Below are 18,764 nucleotides of genomic sequence, written 5' to 3'. Positions count from 1 at the left end.
CTTGCAAGCCATCTTAAGAACACAAGGATGTCTTTGTCTGTCCTTTGCAACCTGTATTGTCGACGGTTCTCCCTCTACATGTACTATTTTGGGAGGAACAGAAACACATACCAATCGGGCAAAAGCAAGCAACCCCACACATATACATATATACAAAACATTCTGTACTAGCAGCATCTTCGTAACAACCAACCGTAGCATAGTGTAGTTAGGGGTGGTAATGAATCATGACCCTTCCAACTCAGTCCTATCTATTTTTAGTTCAAAATCATATAATATTATGTCCCAGCTCTTATTGAGTCCGATCCTTAAATTTGCTAGGCTAAATTAGAGGGCCCTTTACAACCCCTAAGCGTAGTAGCCTCATAACATGGACAGTATTTAGCACCTATCACATCGAATGTTTAGATACTAATTAGGAGTATTAAACGTAGACTATTTACAAAACTCATTATATAGATAGAGGCTAATTAGGCTTAATAGATTCGTCTCGCCGTTTAGCCTCCATCTGTGTAATGGGTTTTGTAAATAGTCTACGTTTAATACTTCTAATTAGTATCTAAACATTTGATGTGACAGGTGCTAAAAATAAGCAAAGGAAACGGCCCCTTAAGCTCCTCTAAGCTGTTTCTAAGAACCTTTTTATTCTACCTATCCCTGTGATTTCTTGTGCACCTTTCCTTTGGAATGACGGTTGCTTCCCTTGGAGCCCTAAAAAGTATGCAGATTTTCATCAGGCCATCATCAGTGCACAAGTCATTACTAGCCATGCATGGCCCATGGTAGGTAACATACAGGAGCATCAGGGGAGAAGAATGGTACCTGAAGATGCCGTAACATGTCTTCCAGTTCTGCGGTGATCTCAGCGAATGAGGGACGCACGTTAGGATTTTCATCCCAGCACTGCTGAATCAGTTTAGACAGTTGCGGATGCACCCATGAGGGGATCTCCAACCGCATTCCCTGATATAGTTATAAACAAGGAGCAGATAAATCTTAGTCTATTGTTGTGACCCTTCATCCTTGTGACATCTCCACTAGCTATTAGCAGCTGAGTCAGGGCTCATTGTGAAATTACCTGCCTCACTCCAAGTGCAGCTTGCAGGGGTGTCAGATTTTCGTATGGCATCTACATGTGTACAGCACAAATAAGGCTATGTAGGTGCTCATATAACTCAAGACGAGTCAAAGATGGACGTGGCACCATGATTTACCTTTGAAGTGACCAGCTCCCAGAGAACGACAGCAAAGCTGAAGACATCTGCCCTATGATCATAGGGCTTGTGGTTTATTACCTGGTAAGACACGCAACTCTAATAAGCAGGGTGCACATACTAAATGTCTTAACTTGCACAGAAAGAACTGTATTCGGAAGATAACTTTTGCATTCTGTTGTTCGGACCAAAAGTAAAACTAATCGTCCTCAAAACCTATGACTTGTACGTCTCAATGGGGGGAAATATGGAAAGGTTTCTGTACACGTGAAAACATAACTGTGCACACGTGCATGCAGCAATTTTTCTGTGTCTAGTAGGATGAGCTTCCCATGAGCATACTAGAAGGAATCGACACACCTCAGGTGCCATCCATCTGTAGGTGCCAGTTTCAGCAGTCATGTCTCCCTCTTGAGGTGGATTCCTTGAGACTCCAAAGTCTGCAATCTTCACAACCTATTTTCAGAGACCTGTAGTCAATGCTTGATGAACCGTGAATTAATAATTAAATGAATTTCAAAATAATACGCATACATGATCAGAGCCCATCAGCAAATTGGCAGTCTTCAAGTCTCTATGGACAATATTGTTTTGGTGCAAATAATCCATCCCCCTTGAGATGCCGATAGCAATCCTAAGAATCATTGTGAGATCCAAAGTGTTTTTTTGCTTGTGAAGAAAGTCATATAAATTACCTCCAGGCATATACTCTGAAAGGGACACAAGCAATAGATATGATCTCATGAATATCAGATGACAGGATAAATGAATTATCTGACAATAAAACTCCAGACACATGAAACATCATTCAGTTGTCTAACTGGCTCAAAAACTAAATAAAATAAGCATAGTCATGGAATAGGGGCTTCTTTGGGATTAGAATCATGGCAGCAGCAAAAGCACTTGGAGTTGGACAGTTGGCAGATACGAATTACAGAAATGATCTGTATGTTTAACAACTGAAATAGTAAGGTGACTGGCTTTACGTTTCAAAAAAAAGGTGACTGGCTTCATGCAGGTTTCAACTGTTAATGCCTATAACCTTTTTTGAGGGATTCCAACATGTCACTAAATTTCTAATATAAGTAGCAACTGTGCCAAAGAACAATCTCCGCCACCTACACTAGCATGATAGGATGACACACTCCACGCTCCCGTTTTTTGCTTCAAAAGATTGATAGGCTGACACAGGAACAGAGAAGCAGCAGTGCGCATGGCCAAACTGTTCCCCACTCAAATTCTTGTCATTATCCAGGATCAGGCTACTTGAAACATATAGAGAAAAAATCATCACATGATTTTCTATATATGAGAATGTAAACAAGAATTAGATTTAGTGGTAGTGCAAATTTCTGATTGTAGTATAGCAGAAAACTCTAATTACACATTATACAAGTTAAAATAGTACAACAATATACATCCCATAAAGGCAAGTTCAGTGTCAATATAATAGATCTATTCATTAAGATAATAAAAATACAAGACAACAATGATGCTGACATCCATCCAAATAGCAGAATTTAAGATTGGAGGCAATATGACTGTTACCTGTTACAATGACATATTTTCTCTGCTTTGTGCATGCCCCGTAGAACCGAACAACATTATCATGATTGACACTCCTGCACGCAACCTAAGCTGTTAGAATTATCTGGAATCAAATGATTCCATATGTTATTTTGTACCACATTGATTTAGTATGAATGCTTACTTTAGAATCGTTACTTCTTGTAAAAACTCCAATTTCGAAGAGTCATTAACATGTTCAGCTCTAAGGAACTTTATTGCGACATCCATACCATGATAAGTTCCTCGGAATCTGCAGACAATAACACAGATGCAACCTCTTGATCACTTAACTATCTTGAGGTCTTGCCCTGTATAATCAAAGTATTTTAAAGAAAATGAGCAAGATTTCTCTAGAGTTCATGGTTAAGCCAGTTTCTTGCTTATGTTTATTGACGGTGTCCCCATATCAAGCCATTTTCTTAATATGTAATGCATACAAAGGGCATGAAACAGACACTGGCAGTTAAGTTGCTGATATTGCTCAAACAAATCGGCTTCATACATCATAGTATTCCTTGCTAAGTGTTACTTTGTTCTTACAAGTCTCCGGAAGATCCAGATGCAATCTTCTCCCCAATCTGCAGCAAACTCCTGTCGACATTCGAATCACCAATCTTCTCTTGCAGCTCTAGTATTCTTTCCGAGGCTGCAGAATTTGTTGGGTTTGATAATGAGGCCTACGTAACACATGGGATTCAAGTCTGTAAGGAAAATATTAAGCTAATGTATTCATTCTTTTGTCTTAGCGCTGAGTAGAAGTGTATAAAAACACTATTGACGTGAAAAGGTAAATTACAAGCATGTGGCACATCCGAACCAGGCAGGCATCTGGGAATTTTAAGTATTCATGCAAAGGTAATGGAGAAAAAAAGCAGCATACATGATTGCGTGCCGCTGTCTCCTTGAGACTCTGTAGCAAACCATCCGTGTCCTGCAATCAGCATTACGCGGTGTTTTCACTCAAGAACTCCGTGCAAATAATAGTACTTAACATAAAGCATTGATGCTTGACTCATTAATAGAATCTACATATTCATAAACAAGATGCCCAATAGCTCAGTTTATATGTCAGTTATCAAGCATAAAGTCAGAACAATTGTGGGTGCTCTGCCTTGCAAAGTATGAATCCCAAGTCGGTGTATATGGTAGCATGAACCCTCATTTTCATAACTTCATGAGTTAACATAAACATTTACATATTCTGCAAACTATTAGCTAAGAGGGACTATCTTTATGCACCTTTTGAGAACATGTTGTTAGTAATAGGATGCCTTGTTCTGATATCGCGTATAAATCTTGTTTGAAATTAGATAGGAATTTTACATGTAGTTTGTATTATTTGCTGTTCGACAATTATTTGTATAATTAAAAATCTTCTCTCCATAGAAAGGAGAGCATTCCACCGTAAGTTTCAAAAATCCAAGCAGAAACATGCTCCAGCAGTATGTCAATGAACAAGCTAGCACTACACAATCATGCTCTACGTTTACCTCTGTTTCCCAACCATCAACAACAAATACATCCAAACAAAAGCCATCGGTTGTTGAGAAAACATGAGCTTCACGAATGTTCAGTCCAACTTCAGACAGCAAAGAAGATAACTACAAAACAACAGCACGAACAAAAGTTGCACCCAAGTAATATGGAAGTCAGAAGGTCATTCATCTGAAGTCTATATGGAAACCGCATAGCACATGAATTGGTATTCTAAGTCTTACCTGAGCGAGGAGCTTTGTCTTGTCAATGGTAGAAAAAATAATTTCATGAACATGGAGAATTCCTACGTCTCTCCTGTGGATATTTGAACGTGAATTTTGGCAGTATCATAAATCAGACAATATAAACACAAATCTCAAGCAATTTAAGAGAATGATTTCCAAAGGGAAGTTCCAAATACAGCACTCGCCAAACTGGTCGGAAATAGCACAAAGAAGTAAAATATAAAAGTGTGTGAGGAAGAAAAAGGCCAATCATAATACAGGAATATACTGAATTGATAATTTATAACCTAGAAGTTTATGCTCATGATCAACCAAACTTAACAATCAGAACACGGCACAGCTAGCCCTGATCACAGATCACTGCACTGATGGTGACTACAAAAGGTATTCTTTCACATCAATGAAGAAGCTCCCAGCATAACTCTTCCCATTGACCTATGGCTGCAGACCCCTCGCAACAAATTATGGTAGAAATATTATACGAATCTACACTAATCAGGCATGTAGTCCCCTTTTTTAAACCAAAAGCAGGAGTTCTGCCATCAGTGTCTTTCAAGCTTTACAAATCAAAACTGAAGCATGAGCTTTTTGTGGGTGACGTCATGAAACATGATATAGGTGGGATGTTTCAGATTTAGTCATAAGGCCGAACTTAACAAGATGGCGATGCAATACAGGACTCATTGATACATCTTCAGGGCTCTGTGTAATAACTCTGAGGTAGAGAAATACCTCGCAGAACTGGCCTCAGAGTCATCCACAACTTTTCTTCTCTCCAAACTCAGGTCCTCCATCATCCTTTCGCATGGTTCAGATCCTTTAAATTCAATCTCTCTGTGCAGTATATACATATGCATACCTTTTTAGCAGGCAAGATATAACACCGTAAAATACTCATATGAGGTAAAATTGGTTTTCTTCAGAAAGCTCATCGAAACTACAAATAACAACAGGTTGAGTTCACTTGCAGCAAGGGTAAGGATTTAACGGCTTGTTGCAAAGTGGTTGGGTTATATAGCCTGTATGTACCTCAAAGTGGAAGTGAGAGAGCCCCCACTATTACCGTATTCCCTCGTAGAAGGGCCCTGTGCCTTGTCTTCTGAATCCACCGGGGCCTCCACGCACTGCTCAGATACGAAGGCCGAGCAAAATTTGTCAGTGAGAAGACGATCGAGGCACGCATGACGTGACTGACATAGCAGCACAGTAGAGAGTTGAGACACGATCAGGCAGTGGTGTGGTGCTGACCCTCACGAAGCGGACATGGAAGACGGGGCGCTTGTCAGGGTCGGCGCACTCGTCGAGAATCCTGCGGTGCAGCAACACGTCCTCCGCCTTCTCGACGTCCAAATCGATGGAGTAGCTGCCACCGGAATCGAATCGGAAGTCAACCACGCAGAAGCAGGTGAGAGGAGAAATACTACTGCATATAAGACAGACAGAGAGAGATGACGCTGACCTCGCCGGCAGCCGCTCAAAGTGGCGGTCGAGCTGTTCGCGGAAGGCCGGCGGGTCTGAGACGACCTCTTCGATTCCCATGGCCATGAGACGATCGAAGATCTCCTTCCGGATGTCAGTGTACCCGACGCCGCCGCCGCCGGCCGAGGTGGCTCCTCGGTCGGCGGCGGCGGCGGTGGCAGGCCAGGAGCTTTCGCCCACGCCCTCCTCGATGCCATCGTTCTCCATCGTCTCCCGCGGCGCCGAGGTGCCGCCTACGGCTCGGTCATAGCGACGTCCGGCAGCAAGGCCTAGCGTTCAGGGGCGGAGGATGCCGCGGCGGCGACAAAGAGAGACCGGGGGATGGCGACGGCGAAATGGGCGGGCGGGGGATTCCGAGGGGATCTTTTGGCAGAATCTTGTGACGGAAGACGCCGGCTCCGTATTTATAGAGGGCGGGGGGTAGGGGCAGTTTGGTATTTGGCGGTGATGTCGCCGGCGATGCAGGGTCCAACTCCAATCCAAAAGGCGGAGGCGAGGAGCAGAGACGAGGAGAGCGAGCTGAACAGAGGAGGCGAGGGGGATGATGCTCTGTGGGCGTGCCGTAGGAGGAGAAGGAAATTGATCATTTGTTTTTGGCGCCTGCTGCTTGTGCTTCGTGGTCGTGGGTGCCGGCGGCAAGCCAGGAGTCGCCGCGTGGGGTCCTCATCCGATTCCAAAACTTTCCGGCTGGACGGAGGTGATGCGGCGCTGGAGGATCGGGCGGTTGGTCTCCGCCGGCAGGGCAGGGGGAGCAGAGCACCTTTCTCCTTTCCGCGACTACCGGAGATTGGACGGACAATGAGAATCGGAGGGACCCGCCTCCTTTACCGCAGCCCCACAATCCAGTGCCTAGTACTCCTACTCGTTTGAGATTATTCTTGACAGCGACTCGTTCTTTAGGTTTGATTTGAATATCATAAATCCTGCATCATTGTTATAATTCAAACTATCTTGAATTCAATTAAATTTATCAAGAAGACTATCACACCATCTTCAGATGACCAAATTATTACTAACCTAACCTGGCTGCCGGCCGCCCAAAGTCATGCGCAGCCAAGACCATAGACCAGACCTGAATGCACGCTGCGCATCTCATCATCCCAAGAAAATTAACCCGGCGGAAGACAGCAAAGGCCAAAAACTCTCATTGCGTACTGCAGATTCCGTGCGACTGGATCCAAGATTCCGCTCTTGACCTCACCCAGTTTTCACTTTGGACTTTGGAACCTGCAGATAGAAGAAGCGTACGGCACTGAGGTCGAGAGAAGAAGACGATCAGAGGATCACCGGCGGCTTCAGATGCCCATTTTGTTCTCTTGTTTCCTCTCCGCCATTCCAACCAACCGGTAAAGCCAAGTTCCAGGCTCAATTCATTAATCAACGTAGAAATTGATGGAGGAGGACTTGATCGGGACTAGAGGAGAATCACTGGCGGGTCAGGCAGAGGCAGGTTGCTGTCTACGATCGTCAGCTCAGGTTCCGGGCCGACCTGCAGCGCTAGCCTAGAGCCTAGTGGTGGTGGAGGAGTACGTAAAATGCTTTACTGCTCCACGGCATGTTGATTACAAATCAGAGAAGCGAGCAAGCGACGACCTGCACTGCACGTCGTGCCACCGACGGCTCCCATTTTTAAAATCAGTTGAGTTGGAAGCCCACTCTGGTTTGTTTTGTGCCATCTTCTGTCGTCGATAGCGCCTTTGTCTCGTGAGAACCAATGCAACGCAGGCGCCCACCAAAACCACCAACCAAAGGCTTTTGATGTGTGACACCCAACTCTCCTCTGCGAATGGCGAGACGGGGGGGAAAGAGTCAGTCAAGCCTCAAAAGTACATGTAACACAGTGACAATGGGAGAAGGACGGAATCAAGTGGCCAAATCGGACATCAGCTGCTGATCAGAAAGAATCCTGTGCCGAGTCATTTCGGCTTAGATTATCACCTCCGGTTCGGTTTGATTTGCTTTCATCCGCTCTGCACTAGCACACCATTCTCTGCATGCTCTTATCCTGGCAAATACAGCTTCTCGAAATGATTGTCGTGCTTAGTGCTTACCCACACAAGGCCACAGAGTTTGGATAATGCATGCAGATGAACGCAGTGGTCAACGCTAATACGAATCTCGTATCAAGTTACATGCAGAATCAACGGCCAGAATCCAAAACAGAAACATGGCCAGCGACCAGCAGGCCGCAAGTCCAGCATGCTACTAGTCAGTCGTGTAAAGATTCTGTTATACACCACGCTAGCACACACAACACATCACAAATCCACCTGTTAATCAATAATAATGTGACAATGTCTTGCCAGCCAAAGATTATGCACAAACAACGCACGAACATGCCTAGTATTGCAGACAAAAACATATAAGCAATGGCGTCAGCACATACCAACTTCTTAGCTATGGATCATTAATCTATCAACTCCTTTTGTTTCCAACCCACTCAAGTCAAAATAATACTACTCTATATATAGTATATACAATACTGCATATCGGGCCTTCACTTCATTACCCATAAAAATAACACCAAGCAATCACAAAGTGCATGATCACCCTATTCGTCTATTCTGCAATAAAGGCATAGACAGACATCTACAATCACCAGGTCACCAAGATCGCCCATTCATTCGACACCCAGTGCATAACATAAACCACAAACGATACAAACGCTCCAGTTACTGACCCAGATGATCAGACATCACAAGTGAACGGCAATATTGGCACCATCCATGCTTCAGGCTACACTTCCATTCATCACAAACATTAAGCAAGGAAAATCATAGCTATTGAAAATGACAAGCGTAGATCTTCCAAAAAAAAAAGAAAAGGAAACGACAAGCATAATCAAAGCAATGCATCAACGACTTTGAAATGTTTTCGCTGACATAACAGCTTGCTGAAAGACTTTTTTTAAATCAAACAATGCAACAGTGATTACATAAAGACTTTTTTTAAATCAAACAATGCAACAGTGATTACATAGCGTTGCTATTTCATATTGGCACATACATGGATAGGTGGAGGTTCAGACTTGAGAGTGATAGGAGTAATAAAACACAACCACAGCATTCTTGCGACAAGTTGACCAGTAAGCAAGCAACACACTACTATACGAAAAATAAGGTCAGATATCTGCTCCAACTGTGGCCAGTTTTTGGATAGTTGACCATCATCCAGGCAAGAGATGCCTATGAGGACCTTCACATTCCATAAGCACAGTTGCACATACAAGTGCAATTTCTGAGATCAGAAGACTCTTGAAACTTTGAAGTGAACTATTGGCAGGACAGCTTTCTGAAATGCTGCGCTGTCAATTTCTCTAACTCTTTGCAACCAAATTAAGAGTTTCTACTCAACTAGGAGCTGAGGCATCTTATTCAGATCTGGACAATCAGTAAAATTATTCTACTACAGTGAGAAAGGACAAGCTGCATATAGGTTGTTTCAGACAGGCATGTGAGGTTTCAAGTGCCTCCGCCACTAACATGGTTATATGGAATTAGGGATCATATATTATCACAAAACGTAAATACTTCCTAGAACAAATATATACTTCGCAGACAGATTTTCAAGCTACCATTGTCTGTTTTCAACTCTGTTAGCAATTTTTCAATATTTATTAGCCAAGATCAGCACACAAGAACCCCAAACATCATATACATATCTGTGTGTCCGCACAGGAGTTTGCAAGATATGATACTTTTGTTTCAAAAGATAATGATATAAGCTTATCATAATTCCCTAACATCCTTGAATATAGTTGATGTTGCTTGTTCATTGTCTCATGCAGAAGTGGTGCTAATGTCTAATGGTAACCCATAGCCATAGGAGGCACTCCAAGACTTAACAATCTTGTTTATCAAATTCAGTTTGGAAATATGATGAGAGTAACATTATAGTACCATCAGTTTTCTAAAAAAAATCAAGAGAACAATTATGCAACGTTGAAGCAAACAAAAAATATTAGCTATTGCCAAAAGGTGGATCAGAAATCCCGTCTAATCGAGCACCACGGGCCTGTTTGGCATGGCTCCACTCCAGAACTCCTGCAAAAAATCCAGCCAAACACCCCAGCTCCAAAACTCCATGGAGCTGTAGTGCAAATGGGGGTGGAGTTTTGGAGCACCTCTTTTACAGCTCCAAAACCAGCCAATATGAACCTCCTTGTGGAATTGGTGGGTAATTACCCACCAATGCCACTGGTTACACAAAAAACGGTTCGTTCTTTTCCTCCCGAGACTCCCCCACGCCACATCTCCTATTCTTCCATCCCGCGCACTGCTCTGTTCTGCTCTGTTCCTACAACCCGCCCGAGCCCCGCCGCCGCTAGGGTTTGCCGCCACCACCCACACCGGCAGCCGCCGTCCACCCCCGCCGCCGGCTGCCCGAGCCCCGCCACAGTCATCGAACCCCGCCCGACCGCCGTGGCCCCTCCCTCCCCGTCGGGCGCGCCGCCATGGCCCCTCCCTCATGCCGCCGCCCGCCGTGGCCCCTCCCTCCCTATTGGGCGGGCCATCGTGGCCCCTCCCATCCTGCGTGAGCCCACCGCCGCACTCCTCATGTGGCTCCACCGCCGTGCCGGCGTCGACGCCATCCCCCGTGTGCCCGAGCTCGTCCGCACCCCCGCCACCGCCGCGCGGCTCGCCGCCGAGGCCCGCACCGTCTTCCTCCACGGCACTCCGCTAGTGCCGCCGCTCCTCTCGCGCTTGTGCGGCAAGGCCAACACCGACGACGGCGACGGCGGCGGCCGAAGCCGCGCGGTGTGGCATCGCGGAGGTCCTGGGCGGCATAGGGACGCTAGTGTTCGACAAGTGGGGCATAGGTTCTGAGGAAGAAGATGGGATGGAGAGGATGACAAGTGAGGCCTAAATTGGGGGGCAACAATGGCAATCCACACTAAAATCGGTCTTTTTTGGAGCTGAGAGCACTCTTCTGGCCAAACACCCCATCTAGACCGCTCCAACTCCACCCAGAGCTAGCTCCACCTGGAGTTCTGGAGTGGAGCAGCTCCACCCAGAGTTGGAGCCATGCCAAACAAGGCCTACAAGCGCATAGTATTTGCCCCCAGACCCACTGTCATAGACATAGGCAGCCCCACGTGTCAGTCACACAAGATGGCCAACCGTTAAACTGACCATATCAAAAGAGTGGCAAAAAAATCAGCCCAATGGCATCAATAACTGTAGTGCTACATCAAAGCAGTTTAGTAGAACTAGGGCATCGGTACATTCAGACACTAGTAACCTTGTAGTTCCCCAACTCAAGTAACCACTACAAAAATAACAGCCATAGTACCTAGACCTTGTTTAATGAGAGCTAATCAAAGGCCTAGTGGATCAAGTAACAGGTAATCACAGTTGATGCTAAACAAAATAAGAATGAACTTTGTATGACAGTACTCTATGTTGTGAGATGGGAGCGGTAGGCTAAAACCATTGCAAACCCTAGAACAAGTATCAACACCGTTCACAACTTAAGCAACGCTGATCAGGTTGCTTACTTAAAGGCAGCTGGTAACAATGCTAACTGAATTACAATCTGAAGCAAACATCCAATGAGCAGCACTGACATATCAATGTACTATGATAATATGTCCACCTTGCATATGACCAAGCAGAATGGTTACCAAACAATATAAATTTCGAGTAAATAAACAAACAGTTCATCAAGAAATGAAGATTGCTCAACAGCATTTCAATGTCCAAAATAAACGACTTAAGGTTCCTTTTCCATTAATCAAGTACAACAATTAGAAGTTTCCATCATGCTAAACATTGTAAATAAAATTTGGGGGCATATCAGTTCCCATGCATGCAACAGATAGACGTCCCATGTATATAAAATAACTTGAGCTCATTTAGTGACGCACCGGACTAGGATTCGCTTTCCAGCAGCATCAAGGAATCGCTGTGAACCCACCATCGAACACAAATCCACGGTATACGCCATCACTGTAGCCAGGAACACCATCCACCCAGTCCCACTTACCACCGCTAATGCCCGTCTCATCCTCCTCCCACATTGCAAGTTTCCCACGTACCCGCTTTCCAGCGAACCACACCTTCCCATCACCTCCAAACACCTTCACCTTGTTGTTGCCACCGGCAGTGGCAGTGGGCATCGAGTTGCCCTGCGAAGCAGCCTCGCAGAGGCCAGTGAAGCAGCGGTACATGTTGGGCGGCATGCGGCCAGCTTCGTCCCACACCATGGTGGCCAGATCTAGGCGCAGGATGAGCACCGTGGAGCACGGCGCGTCCATGGCGAACGAGGACCTGAGGCCGCCGATCATAAGGACCCGGCGACCGCCGGCTCCGGCAAGGAGGCGGGGGCGCTTGAGGATCTCGAAGACGTCTCCCCATGCGGCGCGCTCGACGGGCGCCCAGCCGCCGGTGAGCGTGGCGAGCGGGCAGGAGAAGAGTTTCCACTGGCTGCGCCACGGGGTACCGACGTCGCATAGGGCGAAGACGGCTGCTGCGGCGGAGGCGAGTATGGGGCTCCGCGGCTTGGAGGGCAGCGAGAGGGGATGCTTCATCCACTTGCCGGATCCGGACGGCGTGTAGGACAGCGCGGCGAGCTCGGTGAGGACGAGCACGGTGCCGCCGGGGCCGGCGAGGACGGTGCCGTGGCGCGCCCACGCGGATCCGAGCGGGGGCAGGAGGCGGTAGGTGCCGGCGAAGGGGTTGCAGACGGCGAGCGATTTGGGCGGGTGCGCGGCGGCGGTGGAGGAGGAGGATGCGGAGGGGAGGGGTGCCGGGGGCGAGGGCGATGTGGAGGTCTCGACCCAGAGGTAGAGGAGGGAGGTGGAGGATGCGACGGGGGAGAAGGAGTGGTAGGGGAGGAAGTGCGCGAAGGGGAGGCGGAGCCAGTGGCGGCGCGCGGGGTCGAAGGCGTGGAGGCATCCGCCGCCTTCGGGGCGCGGGTGGCGGAGGAGGAGGAGGCGCAGGGTGGGGAGCAGCGCGAGGAACTGCGGGGAGAGGGTGTCGTGGAAGAGGCGCGAGACGGGGCGGCAGACGACGGCGTCGCGGAGCTGGAGGCGAAGCAGGACGTTGTGGAGGGCGTCGGGCGGCAGGTGGTGGATCGGCGGCGGGGGCTGCGAGTCGGCGGCGGGGTCGGAGCCGGAGCCGGCGGCCATGGCGGACGGGGGTGGGGTTAGGTGGGGAACAGATGAGTCTGAGACCGAGGAAGGAAGAGGAGGAGGGAGGGGGCGGTGTGGCGTTGGAATTTGCAGACCAGGAGGCGGGGGTGTTTCCGTCATTTCCCATCCGGTCGAGTACCTTTCGTAGATCGACCCGCTCGTGGATGTAGTCAATGGACGTGGGCCCGTCATCCTTTGGTGTGCGGCATGGCCCATATGTCAGTAAGAAAGTGTGGGCGCGACAGGGTACGCCGTGGTGTGCTTAGGAGCGGCGCTTCCGTCTGACCGGAGCCGTTTGCGTCTGCGCCTGGGCGGCAGCAGATACCAGCAATAGCCATATCGTTACGGTCCATGGCAGATGGGACCCATTTGCACTGGGCCCCGGATGGCATTGAGGGAGTAGGTTGGGGTCGGAGTGGCAGCGGCGGGACTGACGACACCGGGAGGAAAATCGCAAAGCGACGCGGGAAAAGGTGGCGTGCAGCTCACTTGGCCTGGCAAGTGGGGCAAGAATGTAGACGAGGACCCAGCTGTCTGCTGCCTTGGGTGGCTGATTAAAATACTCTATATATACGAGGACCCCAGCTGTCTGACCCGGGTCGCCGCTGTGTGGGGACACACGAGGACAGACCAAATACGATTCCTCTCTATCTTTCTCGTTTCAGCGGACTATCTAGCTCCAAATCGTAACAGCCTCCCTGTTTCGTACTGTAACAACCTTTTTATTTTGCAATCTCCATTCTAACAATTACTGTACGTGGGATCAATATTTTAAATAGCAGGTTATGAAGTTTAGTGACGATGTTTTCCAAAAGCTATAGCAAGCTATGGCGTGGCGGGCTAGAGCGGAAGCTAAATCATTTAGCGGACTAGTAAAAACGAGAGAAAAATCCAATGGTTCTACACAAAACTAAAAGGCCCGTTGGCCCAAATATTCCCAAAAGCCCAAATAGACTCCACAGACACGTACATGTGCATTCTGCACTGCTCCTGTAGTTACCTTCTTCCACCTCCGCCGCCTGGAACCACTGCTTCCCCTACCAAACGTCCACCAGAGGCTTGTGCGTCGCATGAAGAACCCCTGGCCACTCTGCTGGGTGCGTGTGCTAGCCAGGAGATTTGCAGCGGCCTGCGCGTGCCCTACACCCACTCATCGGCGACAGCTAGTGCCGTCATTGCTGCTGGCCGATTCAGCTCGTTCGGCCGCCAGCTTGGCCTCTCCCGCAGCTCCCTGGACATCCGGCCGGCTTGGTCTCTCCCGCAGCTCCATGTTCGAATCCCACCATCAGACTGGAAATTATCAACATCGCCGCTAATCGTCATGTGCGCTAAGCCAAATAGCGCCGCTATTGTCCGCGATATCGGCCGTAGCTGGAATAGCGGAACAGGAGGGACTCACACTTTGATGAGGTAAGTTGGCTTACCAAATTTGGCAAGCCTGAGGAGAAGTTTGGCAAGTTGGAAAGGATGGAGAGCTGGATGGTAACTCTATTGGATCATGATTTTCTTATTTACTTGTCAAATTTAAATTTTAACTTGAAGAGTCAGATAACAATTTTGTTGGAGTTTCTCTAGACTTCCAGGCCCCAGCAGTCTGCAGATGTCCCTGGCCTGGCATGGAACTGTCAGCGAACAAAATTTCAAAACAAAAGGTGCAATCGAGTTATAATTTGGATAATTGGTTTGTTAATTATAGCCTTTTTGTTTCATTTTTTCTTGTACGAAATTTGAGGCATGTCACGTGTGATCATATCAACGCTGTCTTTCTACGATTGGCTTCTGTACACCATGCACCTAGTGGAAAGAAAGGAAAAAAAAAACTAGCAATCTATCTATTGTCATGGAGGTCCAGAGGACGTTTGGGCGCGCACACGCCCACGTGGGCCAGAAAAGGTTGGGTGGGCCAAAATCTAATAGAACCATGTGAGAGCATCGGCGTGATTCAACAGCGCAAATCTCAACTGAGCGCGATTGGAAACATTAGCGGCCTAATGGATAGGAGTAGACCTGACCATTTTGCGCAGCTCGGGCCGGGCTGGGCCGAAAAAACGGTTCATTTCGGGCTGAAAATTTGTGACCACAAACATCCCATGACAGTTGTCGGGCCGAGTTGTCAAGCTGGGCTCCGGCCCCCCATTTTTTAGAAAATAAATAAAATTAATTATTTGAGCCTACCGCCTCATCGAAGCTTGGCCACAAAAAACTGCGCAGGTGATGGAGCCAGGAACCATGTCCAGAAACGGGAAATTAAACATTGGAATGCGAATGCCCCCAAGATTCCACAATCGATCGTGGATGGATGAACGACGACCCTTGGCCGGAGAAGGAAAAGAACATATCCGGGCAGCGCATCCAATATAATGCATGCAATTCCACAGCCTCAAAACTGCATCGCCGGCACGGAACTGAAACAGTTCATCTACCGCATCGCCAACTCAAGAATGAACTGGAACAGAATAACGCTGTCAGAGATCAATCAATTAATACTCCTACTATATTGCAGCGGTCTTTGCTTCATTCCACCGGTTGTCTTTTGCTGAATCTTTTTCTTTCCCTGATAAGAAAAGAATGAAGAAGCACATATGCATGCGATGTGTGCAGCTGACTCACTATATGCATGCATGCAGGAGGTGCAAAAAAGAAAGGAGCAACAAGAAGAAGGGAATCCTGAAAAACAGTAATTAAATTGAAAGAAGAGAAGACAATAATATAGTGCAGTTGACTGACTGCTTGGAGCACCCAGGGGTGAAGGTCGAGCTGAGGCTGTCAAAAGGCCAATAAGTTTGGTGGTGGCACCAATGGCAACATATAGAATGCAATATGATGGTGAGCATATGTATGTAGGAGTGAAGTAGCCATGCGAGATATGATGCATCATATATCAGGAGGACGGAGGAAGAAGAGACAGCCGACATATACGTAAATTAAAGCTAGCGAAGCGCCTTTCGTGTGGGCAGCAACAGATTAGTAAATAGAAAACGAAAAAGAGGCGGAGGCGATAAGATAAACAAGGATTAGGGTGGTGGCTTTCGTGTGGAGCGCATGCTGATCGCGCACTCCCTCCATTTCTTTATTCACTAATAATCTTGCAATTGCCAGTGCCTGCCGATTCAGCACTCACTACCACTTTCTCGTCTTCCTCCTGCTGGCCCGGCCGGCCCGACACACCCACCTGCATGATGCGGCCGTGGCTGCATGCAGCATGCCGCCTTCACCTGCACCATGGATCCGATCCATCCGGTTCATCGAGCGCATACCTAAAATTTTTGACCTACTTTATTTCGTGTTTTCTTTTCTCGCAATCCATCATCGATCGCGGCAAGTACTCGCGCGGGATGTATGGTATAGGTCGTCTGCTTTATTTGTCCCCAAAGTAATTAAAGGTGTGACATTGATCCTCGATGCTGTCTCTGTGTCCCTCTTGTCTCTTTCCCTTGTTTCCTTTCCATTTTGATTTGGATTCCAAAGAAACAAAAAGAAAACAGTCATGAGCCTTTAGCTGTTGTTGGATTTCTTGACAAGCCGCAACGACGATAATGGATCGAGCAGCAGGCTAATGCATCGATGCCATTCTTCCAAACAGCTTAACAGCTATAGCTAATAAGCTAAAATTCCGATCGAGCACAAGTACACAACTAAAGCCTGATCATTAGCTCATCAGAGTCGTCTGAGATAATTTGGTTTCAGCGCGCGCGATAAGATAACAACGTACATGTCCATCTATCATTTCATGCTGTCACTTACTACACGCTTTAATAATCTGCAGACAAAAATGGAGGAACATACATAGGCAGCTCTTGGTTTGATTCTTCTTCACTTCTTGACGTCTCTCCAGCTAGCTAGCTTAGTGCACCCTTACAAGTATTCGACTAAGCTATATGGATAGCGACAAGATGTTTCGTGGCAACCTTCTTTTTCTAAAGGAAAAAGGAGAACCGTTATTACCTATACTACTACTTCGTGTGTTCCTTGTGGCACGTATGTATAAGCATGAGTCCATCGATCAGGACCACCCGTGTAGCCAACCAGCCCAATGCAAGATTTTTCTCAGCCACTTGATCACGATCCAACGACAGCTCGCTTACTTTCTTCTTCTTCTTCTTCCTCCTCCTCCTCCCACTGTTCCTTCTGCTTCCACACTGTCCGCATCCTTGCTCTGCATCTCGCTTCACTGCCCCCTCATCGCAGTTGCGATGTTCAGGTGGATCCGCCACTTCTGGCGATACAACCCTACACCCGGTACCAATCGGAGTGTGTTATTTCTTCCAAGCTATAGACTATAGTGCTATATGTGGTCGGCCATCACGCAACACTGATCGAAGAAGCTAGACACACTGGGCCAGGCTAGGTTTTTTCCCCCCATGGTACCTGGCTTACTGATGAGAGCGAAACGGACTACCCCCGTTATAGAAACTTTCAATGTGCCATAAGCAAAGACACAGGAGAGTGATACTACCATTTCAAATTTCAGAAAAGAACACTACAAACAAGTGCATGCAGTTTTTGTGGCACAACACAAGAGGGCATGCACTTGCCAAATATGTATCAATGGCAAGCTCATGGCCGCGTTGGATGATCTGCTGCTCTATGCATGGCTAGGAAGCTTTTGCAGTCCGGTGGTCGTCTTTTTTTTTTAAGATGTGCATAGCACGTTTTTCATTAAGAAGAAGAGAATTACAACGATGCAATTTAGGAAGGATCCAAAGCGCAAAGTTACAAAAACCACCACAAGTGACTGGAAACACAGATGCAACAAATAGAAAAGAAAACTACGGCACCACCACCACACCAAACACGACCTAAGAGGATCGATACCTGCAGGAGAGAAAGACACCAAGAGCACACGCACATCACCGACTGCCTAACAACCCGAAGCCAACGGAGGTATAGTGAGAAGGTCGTGCAAGACGATGCCTCCAGGGAGGAAGCGATGCCCACCAAGGACGCCGATCCGCACATCCCTGGCATAGATCAAACCTCGCCGTGCCAAATCTATAGTTGGCTATATGGCCCCTGGCACGTGGGCTGGCCCATGGCACGGGATTTTGGCCCGGTCCAGGCACGGCACGGCACGACACGGCGGTCGTCGTGCCCGTGTTGGCCCAGCCCATACCAAGGGCCGTGCCTAGGCTGCTCTCTCAGCCCGCGTGCTAGCCCAGCACAGCACGGCCTATTTGGCCCGTCACAATTAAGTGGGCAGCCCGGCCTGTTAAGGCCCGCTCGGCCCGCCTTCGTAGCCATATATATACTGACGGCGGCTGCACCCCCGCAACCCTACCTCCATTCCGCTGCCTCCCCTGCAGCCCTGCTCCCTCGCCCCTCCGCAGGTCCGCCGCCCAGAGGAAGAGGAAGACCAGCACGTTGTGGATGTCGGTGTCCCCAACGCCGTCCCCGAGCGCGGGGTCCTCAGTGGGGAGCACGACCACGAGTGTGCCGAGCGCGAGCGCGGCATGCTCCTGCGGGATCTGCAGTGCCTCCGCCAGCGTGGCGGCACCCACGCGCCCGTTGTCGGGGCCGCGGCGGCGAGCTTCTCCTTGAGCTGGGCGAGGGTCTGCGCCAGCGTGCCCTCTGGGAAGATGAGCTTAGGGATGGGTAGGAGGCCGTGCTCGAACAAATCCCAACGCGGGCGGAGTAGTGCCGCGGGGGTGG

General features: G+C 48.1%; 2 protein-coding genes across 4 annotated transcripts; both read right to left on the bottom strand.

Annotated features, from left to right (window-relative positions):
* Nucleotides 1-121: 121 nt before the first annotated feature.
* Nucleotides 122-10,298, bottom strand: LOC117850769 (serine/threonine-protein kinase STY8). 3 transcript variants are annotated; one of them, XR_011897690.1, is made up of 17 exons: nt 5,964-10,293; nt 5,753-5,867; nt 5,534-5,628; nt 5,237-5,338; nt 4,502-4,574; nt 4,274-4,384; nt 3,664-3,714; nt 3,324-3,460; nt 2,926-3,033; nt 2,763-2,836; nt 1,749-1,924; nt 1,575-1,670; nt 1,215-1,295; nt 1,079-1,129; nt 823-963; nt 596-711; nt 122-387 (listed from the first exon to the last, which is right to left on the bottom strand). XR_011897690.1 is itself a non-coding variant. In XM_034732634.2 (16 exons), the coding sequence occupies exons 1-16, from the start codon at nt 6,188-6,190 to the stop codon at nt 652-654; spliced, it is 1,689 nt and encodes a 562-aa protein (XP_034588525.1). In that variant the 5' UTR covers nt 6,191-10,298; the 3' UTR covers nt 122-651. The 3 variants fall into 3 exon arrangements, 2 of the variants coding, with proteins under 2 accessions (XP_034588525.1, XP_034588524.1); XM_034732634.2 differs by having other exon boundaries at nt 122-711; nt 1,575-1,661; nt 5,964-10,298; XM_034732633.2 differs by having other exon boundaries at nt 122-711; nt 5,964-10,291.
* A 1,374-nt stretch (nt 10,299-11,672) lies between these two features.
* On the bottom strand, nt 11,673-13,176 carry LOC117850770 (SKP1-interacting partner 15). The gene has a single exon (XM_034732635.2). It carries the CDS (start codon nt 13,110-13,112, stop codon nt 11,877-11,879), a length of 1,236 nt encoding a protein of 411 aa, XP_034588526.2. The 5' UTR covers nt 13,113-13,176; the 3' UTR covers nt 11,673-11,876.
* Nucleotides 13,177-18,764: the final 5,588 nt, after the last annotated feature.

Source organism: Setaria viridis, chromosome 3 (assembly GCF_005286985.2).
Source record: "Setaria viridis chromosome 3, Setaria_viridis_v4.0, whole genome shotgun sequence".
Lineage (NCBI taxonomy): Eukaryota > Viridiplantae > Streptophyta > Magnoliopsida > Poales > Poaceae > Setaria > Setaria viridis.
Note: the sequence above shows the minus strand (reverse complement) of the source record. Positions and strands in the feature narration are given on the sequence as shown.

What these genes read in the sequence shown, in the direction of transcription:
- LOC117850769 (XM_034732633.2), bottom strand. Translation starts at nt 6,190, where the DNA reads ATGGAGAACGATGGCATCGAGGAGGGCGTGGGCGAAAGCTCCTGGCCT. An exon ending in AGACAGCGGCACGCAATCAT is followed by an intron (nt 3,461 to 3,663) that starts GTATGCTGCTTT and finishes TGTGTTACGTAG; the next exon opens with GCCTCATTATCAAACCCAAC. An exon ending in GGGAGCTGGTCACTTCAAAG is followed by an intron (nt 1,130 to 1,214) that starts GTAAATCATGGT and finishes GTACACATGTAG; the next exon opens with ATGCCATACGAAAATCTGAC.
- LOC117850770 (XM_034732635.2), bottom strand. Translation starts at nt 13,112, where the DNA reads ATGGCCGCCGGCTCCGGCTCCGACCCCGCCGCCGACTCGCAGCCCCCG.